The sequence below is a fragment of the Anopheles aquasalis genome, chromosome 2 (assembly GCF_943734665.1).
Source record: "Anopheles aquasalis chromosome 2, idAnoAquaMG_Q_19, whole genome shotgun sequence".
Lineage (NCBI taxonomy): Eukaryota > Metazoa > Arthropoda > Insecta > Diptera > Culicidae > Anopheles > Anopheles aquasalis.
The window spans coordinates 67,448,147-67,459,643 of NC_064877.1; the positions used below are offsets into that span (position 1 = coordinate 67,448,147).

Here is an 11,497-nt window from a genome sequence, read left to right on the forward strand (position 1 = left end):
CATGATTTGCGACGGCGAGCTTCAAGCAGGCGTTCTCATGAAGTGAGATCCCCTTGATTGTGCTGCTGTAGCTGCTGCTGCTCGCACGAAACACGAAAACCCGCTACCCATTGAACCCTAAGACACCTAAGCCAGTGTGCGAAGTGCGAGTGTGTTTGGCTGTTCCACTTCCGGCGAGGATGCGAAATTGGCAGCAACTTACCAGCACAGTACCCACAACGCAGCAACAGTGGAACGCAGCAGATTGTCAGCTAACGATACCTGCAACCGTGTAAGCTGGGTATTTATGCGAACTGGTGACACTCTGCGCACTGGTGCGGTGGGAAACTTATCGCGACACTTCCAGCCGGGAAGGTAACGGCGTGTCTCGGTGGTACAGGGTGCTCGTAATGAGCTATGATGGTGCAGCTTTGCACTGTAGCATATGCTCTTTTCGCGGCAACGAAGCGTCAAACGATATCGAGAGAGTTAGTACAGGAAAAGGAGGACCTCATTTTCTTCCACTTTAGGAGATTACTTACTTACACTACACGGCAACCGATTTTCTTTCCTTGGTAGCTGATCTATCATCATAGTATATTTGAGTGATGATGTATAATTCGATAATTAAACATTTTTTTAATAATAGAAAATTGAAGAGACGGAAATTAGTACCTAGCTCATTTTACGAAATTTCAAAATTATCTTTTGATAATTTGCACTACTCTCTTATCAACGACAAAGTATGAACTTCATTAAAACAGAACAAGTAATGCTGGACTTATGCAAAGGAACAGGTATCAGGTCGAAACATTCTCATTCGAGGATCAACAATTTTCTACCTTTTGCATAACCCACCATGAATGACGATTAATTTTTGTGGGAATATCGTTTAACTTTGTGTAATGAAAATGCTTTACAAGATTCTATAGATTTTAGGGATGTTGCTATGCATTCCAACGTAAAGATATCTCAAATAACATAGTAATGTTGAACAAGTCGTTCATAACATTGTGCCACCTCTGATGCTAATTATACAATACTCATGATATCTGCAGACTCTTCAGCCAATTCTTGTGAACCGATAATTGATTCCATCTCAACAAAAGGCACAGTTTACATTGCGCCACAAAAGGAAAACACAAAGAACACACCGAAAAGAGCTTGCAAACGCAAGCACAGATGGTTACTCGCATTGCGGAAGCAATACCAACATTCATTAGTAGCCTGAGTAGACAACTGAGTCAGCAGAGTTCATCTGAATCCTTCCCAAGCGGTTCCTCATCATCATTCGATCCGGATCCATATCCAACCGTTCGGTGCATCAATACCGTACCATCGCTCCGCATTCTGAGGTTTATCTTCGATTCGAAAATGGCTTTCCTTTGCGATTTATCTTTTATGCTTCCCCCCCGAAATGAAAACACGGCCAGTGTTTGCGTGCACCGCAGATGAACGCACGGATAAATGCGCCTATCATTGCTGCATAATGACATTATCTCCCTTTCGCCCGTTACATAACTTCTTTCACTCATTGCGCATCTCGCGTATTATTGTTTGCTTTTCTCCAGCAGCCTGGATCAGCGGTTCCCAGCGGTTTTGATTGTACACCTGGCCCCGGATGGAAATGAAACGTCAGCACGTTCAGCCGGTTGGACTGACCAGCTGCTCCTGCTGCTCTGAAGCGGGTAAGCTACTAGCTTCATTAAAATATTGAGTTAAATTAGCTCTGCCCCGTCTCCGTCCTTGGTGGTGCTGCAAAAACTGGACCGAGCCTGCAGCATCTCATACATTATTTTTAACTTCCGACCGTCGAGACAAGGATGGTTTCAGGGAGGAAAGCGAGGGATGAGAAGCGGGAGGTGGGCTGCAAATAAAAACCTCTTGCACTTGATGGTAGCAGCAGTAGCAGCAGCAGTAGTAGTGGCAGAAGAACGTCTGTTTAATCTTCGACGGTACTCGACGGAAAGCAAAGTCGGTCACTGCTCGGAGTCCCGCCGGTGGCACACCGTCTGGACTGGAATGTAAAGGCAAATAGATGGCCAAAAGAAGGGGGAAAAAGAGGGCCTTGGAAGGGACAAAATAAATACGATGAATGAAGAAAAGAAAGCTCTTAGCATAAAATAAACACACTGCTTATTGTGCCTCAAGGATGCTGCTCCGTTGATTGTGCCCTTCGCTCAGTTCGCTCTCGGTTCCCGGACGCTTTCCACGTCAGCCCCTGCTGCCCCTTTCAAACCCTTTCCCGAACGCGAAAAAAGGGAACGAAGAAAAAAAGCGAGGAAAATGGCGGGGGAAACGCTTAAATAAATTTGTTTTCTAAAATGAATTATTTCCTTTCCCGTTCGCTCTCTCGCTCTGTCTGTCTGTCCAGTTGTTTCAACGTCCGGGGACCAGGAAAGGACAGCAAATGGACGCTGTAATAGGACGCACCATCATCATTGTTCGCTCCTAACGAAGAGACCGAGCTTCCCTTAACTCGATCACCACCGCCACCTCACCTCTATTTGCATTCCCTGCTCCTCAGTCAGCTGCCTCTTAGCGGTCACTCTATTATTCGGTTTCGTAGCTTCAACCGATTGGCTCCAAATCGGTACAATCATTGCACACAGACATACACTCATACAAAAGCACTGGAAAAATGGATCATCCACAAAACGAAAACAATCAATTCCGTTCAGGAAAAGCAAAGCGTTCTCGGATGGTTCTCAGGCTCACTCGTTGCCACTGTTTGCCCTCAATTTGTCGGGAAAATATTGAACCATTGAACGTCGATCGTCGTGCTCGTGGAAAAAGGAACGCAAACCGCGTGTTTGCGCGATTGTTCCCGGGAATCAACCTTCAAAGCATAGAATATCAATACCAGCGGTCCGGGGTGTTTGGGAAGAAGGGTAATGCACGTTGCAGCAAGAGCAACGCAAATATGATTCTGCTCCACATTATAGCATTCCCGGCACACGAAAGTAAGTGCATTTGTGTAGCGTAACTTTTCCAACCGTATCAGCGCAATTCGTTGATTCTTTGATGCTAAGAGCCTAAAAAACTCATCCCTGGCTCCGATATCCGAGACGGAGCCGTGAATCGATTGGCAATCATCGTCAGGCAAATGGATCTGGCAGGCTTTTGGAACCGTACCGAAAAGTTGTTCCATGTGTGCCATGTTTGCCTTCATCTCGGCTTCACGGCCGGGCGGCTCGAAGAACGTCTCCCCTTTATGCTGCCACTCAAATCCGGGAGCTAAATGGATGAAACTTTCGCCTTTTCAATGGAGCGTCATATTCTCTCTAGAACACTCGCACACACTCGCGATGCCAGGAGCTCACTAGCGCGCCCAGACACACATACACTTGTAATGCACTTGGTTTTCGATGAAAAGTTTTTCCATCAAATCTATACCTTCCAAATGGGTGGGGTGGTTTCTAGTAGTAGCAGGAGCACCGCAGTAGTTGAGTGCCACAGCGATGACGTCAGGATCACGATCACATCGAGCAAACATTTAATTTTAATTAAATTCCATCCATCGCGGCCACACCGCCCAGGTTGTCACCGTTTGCCACACAAGACTATGATGAATTCTAGCTGAAATGATAGAGAGAGATAAGTAGAAAGAGCCATTTTGATGAAATGTTAATTGGAGTGTCTTCTGGAACCGAATTGGAATGAAGCTGCTGCAAACCAACGGCGAAATGGAGAACTCAGGAACTGATCATGCTGCCAATGCTGCTGCTGCTGCTGCTGCTGTAGGGGAAGTTGTTTTTCCTGTGGAATTTTCTTTCGGATCCCAGTGTGTCCCAGCCCCAAAGAAAGTGCACTCAGCACAACACAGGAGGTGGATTTCGTTTAGTAAATCGTAATCAAGGTTTTATTGTTTGTATCCCTTCTTCAAACCAAGTTGCTAGTTCAAACAGTGCACTAATACGCATACGTTGTTCCAATGTATGCTTTGCTCGCGTTCACTGACCGCTCCAAGGGGTTGGTTGGAACGATCGCTTCTCCTCTTACCAGAGATCGTCAGTCCGTTCGTAGGCTAGTGGGATGATGAAGGTGCGCTGATAATGGTGTTGCTGGTGGTGGTGGTGGTGGTGTTGATGGTGTTGATGAGGACAGGTGGCTTATTCCTCAACCTCGAAGGCGGAAGCCTGGTCGGCCTCGGAGAACGAGCGGTATCCGTGGTGAGCCGGGGCCGGGGCGTGTCCGTATCCGTGAGCGTGTCCGTGGGCGGGCACGCAGGGCACGTGGGCAACGTTGGGAGCGCAGCCGACCAGCAGGTTAGCGCCGCACTTGACATGCGGGGCCTTGGCGGCGTAAGCGTGCACGACCGGGTGGCCGTATCCGTGTCCGTGGTGAGCCGGAGCCGGAGCGTAGTGAGCTGGGGCTGGGGCGTGGTGAGCCGGGGCAGCGTGGTAGGCGGGCTTGGCGTAATCGGCCATCGAGCAACCGATGACGACGGCGGAAAGGATGAATGCTGCGACGATGGTGTTCATCTTGAAGGTTGGTTGGTTGGTTGGTTTTCGTTCGAAACGAGAGAAAGGACACTGGCACACTTGCTGGTGTTGCTGAAGCTAAGAACAGATGATGACTGATACTGATACCGGGACCGGGGCTCACTATTTATACCACCACCACCGGGTGCACCGGTCCCGACCGGTTGCCGTTGGTCACTTTTTGGGCGCATCAGCATTGGTGGCCAACGGATGGTTTTTTTTTGTGTTTTCTGTTTGTTTGCTCGTCCGCCGACTCTCTGTTGTCAGCCGGTCAGCACTTTCGGTTGGGTAGCGGCCTGGGCAGCGGTTCCGTAAGCATCGTTGCCGATTGGGCGATTTTTTTCTTGCGGCTGTTGCGCTACTGCTTGACGACAATTTTCCGCGCACCGTTTCCGGGCTGCCGAGGTAAGGGAAAAGCAATCGTTCGTTGGCTTGGAGGAAATCGGTCAATCCAATGCGCTCATGTGGCACCATTTTTTTTTAATTGTTTCAATCAGGGCACGAGTTTGTGTAACCGGAATGGTATCTGTTTTTTTTGTTTCGAAACTTGAGGGTTCGTCGCTTGCTAGTTACTTCAACTTTGCTCGATCGTCGACGATCAGCCACACATATTGCTGAGCGTTCTGTATTTAACTTTGATTTTAAAATTGAATCGATATCGAATCCAATTAAGTAGATAAGCATGTTCAGAATGATAATTTATATTTGCTATCCTACTCTCAATAATGTTTGAGAAATGAAATATGAAAGAGAGGAAAGTCACTAAAGGAAGTATTTTCCATTAAGTGACGAGCTCTGTTTATGCTCGTATGACGTGAAATTCGTTTGGCAATGTTATTCTTCTTCGTTCATCTAGAACACGTTCAACCGTCGGAGAAGCATATCAATAAAATTCTAGATACATTCCATTAGCTTCACAACAATTAAATTCACATTCTGTTTCATGCTTCAAATGCTACGGCTGGTGATGGCCTAAAATGAGCTGACTGAACATGAGCTCGAATCTTGATTCGGTTAAAAATCAATTGGATTTGTTTAGGGAAGACACAATTCCCGTTCGATTTCTTCTGGATATTGAACCATTCAATAATGTTTTGTAAATTGTTTTCATCAATCCCTTTTTTTATTTTTTGGGAAGCGAGATCGGATCATATAACTGTTGGCCTAATATTAAAATATTTCACTGATGTTTCACGGATGGTACCGCCAATTTGACGATCAGAATCGTTAGTGGAGAATTTTATCTCGCTTTATAAATTGCAATTTATCAGTAAAACTCAGCTTTGTCATTTCAAAATATTCCTAGATTGTTTTTTTAACTGGATTTCCACAAATACCGTCCATGATTACGTAGATAAAATTATGTATTAATGAACACACTGAGTTTGCGATGGACACAGCAATGTCAATAACACCAAGAATTGATACCAAGGTGGTTTCGCTTTTATATTTTATGTGAATATTATGCGATTTGTTTAAAACAATACAAAGAATCATTTTCATTCTGAAATGTTTGCCTAAAGGTAATATAGTGAGTCTTGGAGGTTCAGTTAACGAAATTCATTTTAGAAAACCCTTTCATTTCCACATTTTTTAAGTGACTTAGCAATGTTTGTCATAAAGTTGCGGAACAAATGGATGGCCACTTTTGCTATCATTGCACTCCGCCGAGTTGTCTTCAATTTGATGATGATGCGCTGGACAGATTGATGCCCCCACCCCCCAAAAAGGCGAAATGGAATTGCCAAAAACTGTCAGCAACTTTTGCCAAATTGACTGCCCTCAATTGAACTTTGTTAAAAACACCTTAGCATAAACAAGTTCAGAAAAACAAAATGACTCCACGAACCACTCTGACCAGCAATCGATTGCCGGAATGAAAATAGAAAAATGCTGACACCGAACAGCAATCGATTGAATTGATCGAGCGCTGCTATCAATGCTTATGCTGCTTACGTGTGGGCCCACTAACACAACATTCCAGCATGCAGCTCAGCTGAAGGTATAAATCGTTTGTCTCGTGGTCGAGTAAGGTACAATCAGTCACCGACCGGCACACGATCATCTTCATTCGTCGCTTCCGCGTTCAGATCATCATCCACAACATCCTCAACATGAAGTTCCTCATCGTTGCTGCCCTGGCCCTGCTGGCGATCGGTTCCACGCAGGCGGATTACCCGGCGAAGGGTGGATACGGTGGACACCACGGAGGACACGTGCCGTGCGGTGCCAACCTGCTGGTTGGCTGCGCTCCCCACGTCGCTCACGTTCCGTGCCATCCCGTGCACGGTGGCCACCACGCACCCGCTCCGGCCTACCACCACGCTCCAGCTCCCGCTCACCACGCACCAGCTCCCGCTTACCACCATCCGGCACCCGTTCACCACGCACCTGCTCCGGCCTACCACCATGCTGCCCCAGCTCATCACGCACCGGCCAAGTATTAAGAGAAAGAGAGAGAAAGAGAGACCAGCGCGTGAAAAGCGGTGAGGGGTACCAGTTTTAAACGTTGAACGTTAAAATGTGTGTGAATGTGAGAGAGATAGTGTTTTTTTTTCGGAACTGCGACTCGTTAGCCTAAGCTGCAATATGTTTTGATTAGTAAAAGCCAAGAATTTAAATCATAATCAACCATGTGTTCTTCGTTCGGTCTCTATTTTGGGGTTGGGAAAATGGGGGATGAATTGGTTCCCTTGGGTTCGTCGGAAAATTCACTCTTCTCTTCGCTCTTCTCTTCGCTTTTCTTTTTTGTTGTGCAATTGTTGGTTTGCTTGGTTCATCCTCTTTTGATGTGCTATTTGGATATGGTTTTGTAATGGATGAAAATAGAAAATGAAGTTGTTTTGTTCGAAACCAGGAAGCATGTGGCTGGCAACAATTAAGTTGCTTTTGGAATGCTCCATTGCCTGGAACCACTTGTTGCTTTTCCAATAAAGCGCTTCTAGCAATTTGCAATTGGAACGTGGAAATTGAGGTTATGTAGCATTCCACCGTTGTTGTGGTTGTTGTTATTGTCGAAATCAGGACTTCCTCCTGTTTTGCTGTGGCGACTGATTGTTAACTGTTGCCCAAACAGTGCTAGATTGCATTTATGATATTCATCAACGAGGTCACACCCCTAGCAGTTGACCAACCTGCTGAATGTCAATGCGAATGCTTTTAGTACATTCAATCCGGTATCCCATGGCAACACCAGGAGCGAGCAGAGCACAGGTGGTCAGCGGTACTCACTCCTTTCCGCACCAAAAATGCAACATTGCATTGCAGTGAACCCGCACTCCGTCCGTCCATTGGCCCAGATCCGGCAAACCCGGTGGTCCTGGTCTTCCGGAATTCATTCACCTGCCACCGGTTGTGCGGTAACTATCGGGAACGGCGGGCGGGGTGGTAAACAATTTGCATTTCCGCTGACTTGGCTTTGTCAATTTCAATCTTGTTTCGACGGGAGGTAGAAGGGTTGGTCATTCACCCCCTTTCCCCCCTTTCCACACGCCCAATACTGCCATGGAGCCGGATGACCGTGGATAGCGCCGACTGGGCAAGAGTTGTCCGAGTTTGCTGGCGAGTTCAAATGGAATGCCAAATCAGCTGTCAGCGGGTCAGTGTCCATTGCTTGGAGCACTTTCAGTCTATCCAGGCTACCAGCCCTGGGGGGAAAGGGTGGAAAACAATTTTACAAACAACCCTCAAACCCCCCTATAAAGGGATGCTCGGTTTGCAAGTTTGTAGTCCCATTCCATCCCCGTTGTCATCACCGTCTGAAAACGTCAAACGTCAGCTCACGGATGTGCATAATGTAATGAAATGCAGCAAACCAAATGGTCACCATTCGTTCTCGCATCCTCCTCCCCCCCCAACAAGCAAATGGCAGCAGCGGAGTTAAGCGCAACGAGCATGTTTTCGTTGTTTAGTTTGTTGTCGGCTCGCTCGCTTGGGATGCTGGCGATGCGAATGAATCATGCAGCGCCCAACTCCGGATGTACGTTTGTGTTTTCTGCAAACCTTCCCTCTCACCGACGGAACTGTTTATTGTGTATCAGACAACCGATTGATGTTGCACCGATACTCTTTCCCATCATTGCGTGCGTGCGTGCGCTACGCGCGAGCTCTGGTAATGTTGTTTACCATTTCTGCTGAAATGCAGCCGCTCAAACCCCCGCTGTACACCCTTTTGGGGCTTTGCTTTGATAAAAGCTGCATCACGTGGCCCACTCGTTGGTGCCACATCATTAGCGAACGAACGGGCAGATCTGACAACGTGAATCGGCTTATCATGTCATGATGCCAGGTTGCCGTTCACAGCGTTGCTCATTTGCAGTGTCCTATTATGGTGCGTGGCATTGCTGCAGTTGCTGCACAAATGAGCAGCTGATAGAGCACAGAGATGACACAGGTTTGCACCGAGGTGATCTGCTTTCCTTCGAAACAATGCTGTTTGCCAGACAGCTTGTTTGACATCTGTAATGCCTGGCTTTGAGCAGAGGCGTGAGGCGTCTCGCCGGAGTTTTGTTGCACACTTAAATGCAAAAAAACATTTGCTGACAACTGGCACGCGGGAGTTTTATCAAAAGACTTCAGCTGCCTTTACATCGAGGTTGATTTTTTATGCAAATCGCGAGGTTCTGTCAAAACTCGCATTTCCTCAAAATACAGAGAAGTGCGATTTCTTCGAAACGATCTGCAAATTGTGGCAGGATCACTTTGATTTTGCTCTTTGTTTTAGGCATAAATGTGATTAAATCTCAGTAATCATTGATTTTGTGTGATCATAATATTATTTATTATGATTTTTTGGGGAGTTTTCGTTCGATCGCACTCGGCACGAACAGTAGATTTAAGCTTTGGCGCTTGGAAAAGCGCCTTCGATGTGAAACCAACTTTCAATTAAAGTTACCTGCAGTAGCAATTCGAGTAGAGCGATTATTAATTCAATTTCCCGAAACCAACCAAACACCATCAACACTTAAATGAACTCATCCCTAAGCAGCAGCATTCTCATTCGTGCAGAGCTCCACTGTTTTCTTCACGAAATTAATTTGAATCAAGAAAGTCTCACCCCAGTCACCAGCCCTCCCCCGTTTTGGGCACAGTAGGCCCATCACCCACAATATCATAAGAAATAAGATAATAACCAGAGCCTACCGGGCCAGCCAACGGAATCGCGTCGCGACGCCACGATAAGCCCCCCCACCACCCATACCTCGATTAGTATGCTGATGTTGCTAACACCCTTCCCCCCTTGGGCTGGCAAGAGACGTGTGCCAGGAGGCTTCGGTGTAAAACAATTGAATTTTATTGTGTTTTCGCTTATGAGCAACGGTGCTGCTGTTGCTGCTGCTGCTCCTGGTTTGCTTCGGCGCCAGATAGAGCCACTTTCGTAATAATTATCATAATTTGATACACTCTGCCCGCAAGCCATGTTCGCCCCGGAGGGGGCCGGGAGGCGGGACCGGGGATGTAATGTATGCCTTCCGCGTATAATTGCTGCTTCGCTGCTACATTAGCGGAACGGCCGGACCGGGGCGCACGTTAATACATAAATTAGCGCACGAAATTGAGTTTTTCCTTCCGTTGCTTTTGTTTGTTTGTGTTTTTTTTTGTTTGAGCGAGGAAAGTGAACCTCAAAAACCGCCATCTTGGCGCTTCAATTCAATTAGCAGGCCGTGACAATTTGTTTTCCGATTAGCCAAACGTCACAGCCCACTGCGAGGAAGCGGAAAGGGAGGATTGCGAAGCAAAATGATCGAGAGCAAAACTCGTACCAAGGTGGAGAAGGGTTCGTCGCTTTCCACTATCGAAAGATTCAATTCGAATCACCTTTTTGGGAAGAGAAAAAAAAACAAAGTGGAGGAACAAAAGGCGGACTTAGATACCGAGGAAGAGCAAGGAAAAGCAAAAACGAACACAAAAGGGAAAATTTCGTGTTTAACACACACCGTGTGTGGTTTTATTATAAAAAAATTAAAGAGTTCGTTTCGCTGCAAGCACTAGCAAGGCACGCACTTCAACTCCAATGCCTGATCACACTCACACTTCGCACACACTTTAAATCCGTATCGTATCATCGCGTTGGCGTCGTTCAGTCTTCCATCTCTGCGGCGCCTTCGAAGTCGCTCGATCGCTTACCGTATCCACCGTACGCGTGAGCCTTGGGTGCCTCGTATCCGTGAGCCTTGGGTGCCTCGTATCCGTGTCCCTTCGGTGCCTCGTATCCGTGAGCCTTGGGTGCCTCGTAACCGTGAGCAGCGTGTCCGTACTCCTTCTTCGGTGCCTCGTATCCACCGTGGTGAGCTGGGGCCGGAGCGTGGTAAGCGGGTGCGGGCGCTGGAGCGTGATGGTAGGCCGGGGCAGCATGGCCGTACTCCTTCTTGGCCGGTGCAGCGTGATGGTATCCACCGTGGTGAGCGGGGGCAGCGTGACCATGTCCACCGTGCACTGGATGGCACGGAACGTGGGCGACGTGCGGAGCGCAACCGACCAGCAGGTTAGCGCCACACTTGACGTGCGGTGCGTGGGCCGCGTAATGGTGCGCGACCGGGGCGGCCGGGTACGCTGGCTTGCCGTAACCGTCGGCCATGCACACACCAACCAGAGCGGCGATTGCGATGAGGAACTTCATGATTGGTGAAGAGTGAAGGGTTGCTTGCTGCGTGTGCTGCACTGTAGTCGACTGAAAGGCTAAGGACGAACTGCACTTTACTGACCGGAATGGACGTGTATTTATACCGCGATTGTGGTGACTTTAATCGCACCACCAACCACCCCTCAACTACCTTTGCAATCCCTCGGTTCTGGAAACCAAAACGATTCTGGAACAGCTGACCAAGTTTGACCTGATTTTACAGCCCCCCCGGCCAGCGTGTGTTTTGGTTGCAGCCGATGCCGGAAAACATTGTTGCGGACGCAGCAAACGCAAATCGTCCAACTCAAACCCCTCCCCTGGTGCCAACTTCATAAACGAAAACGTTGCTTAATGACCGACATTTGCTTGCTGCTCTTTTTTGCGTTTTGTTCCAGGTGCCAGAACCCAAGAA

The 11,497-nt window shown here is 47.6% G+C and overlaps 3 protein-coding genes across 3 annotated transcripts; 1 reads left to right on the forward strand and 2 right to left on the reverse strand.

Annotated features, from left to right (window-relative positions):
• Nucleotides 1-3,813: 3,813 nt before the first annotated feature.
• LOC126572986 (vitelline membrane protein 15a-2) lies at nt 3,814-4,572 on the reverse strand. Its single transcript, XM_050232741.1, has one exon. It carries the CDS (start codon nt 4,461-4,463, stop codon nt 4,092-4,094), a length of 372 nt encoding a protein of 123 aa, XP_050088698.1. The 5' UTR covers nt 4,464-4,572; the 3' UTR covers nt 3,814-4,091.
• Nucleotides 4,573-6,484: 1,912 nt separating this feature from the next.
• Nucleotides 6,485-7,090, forward strand: LOC126572988 (splicing factor 3A subunit 2-like). The gene has a single exon (XM_050232744.1). It carries the CDS (start codon nt 6,578-6,580, stop codon nt 6,908-6,910), a length of 333 nt encoding a protein of 110 aa, XP_050088701.1. The 5' UTR covers nt 6,485-6,577; the 3' UTR covers nt 6,911-7,090.
• Nucleotides 7,091-10,380: 3,290 nt separating this feature from the next.
• Nucleotides 10,381-11,159, reverse strand: LOC126572984 (histidine-rich protein PFHRP-II-like). The gene has a single exon (XM_050232739.1). It carries the CDS (start codon nt 11,080-11,082, stop codon nt 10,543-10,545), a length of 540 nt encoding a protein of 179 aa, XP_050088696.1. The 5' UTR covers nt 11,083-11,159; the 3' UTR covers nt 10,381-10,542.
• Nucleotides 11,160-11,497: the final 338 nt, after the last annotated feature.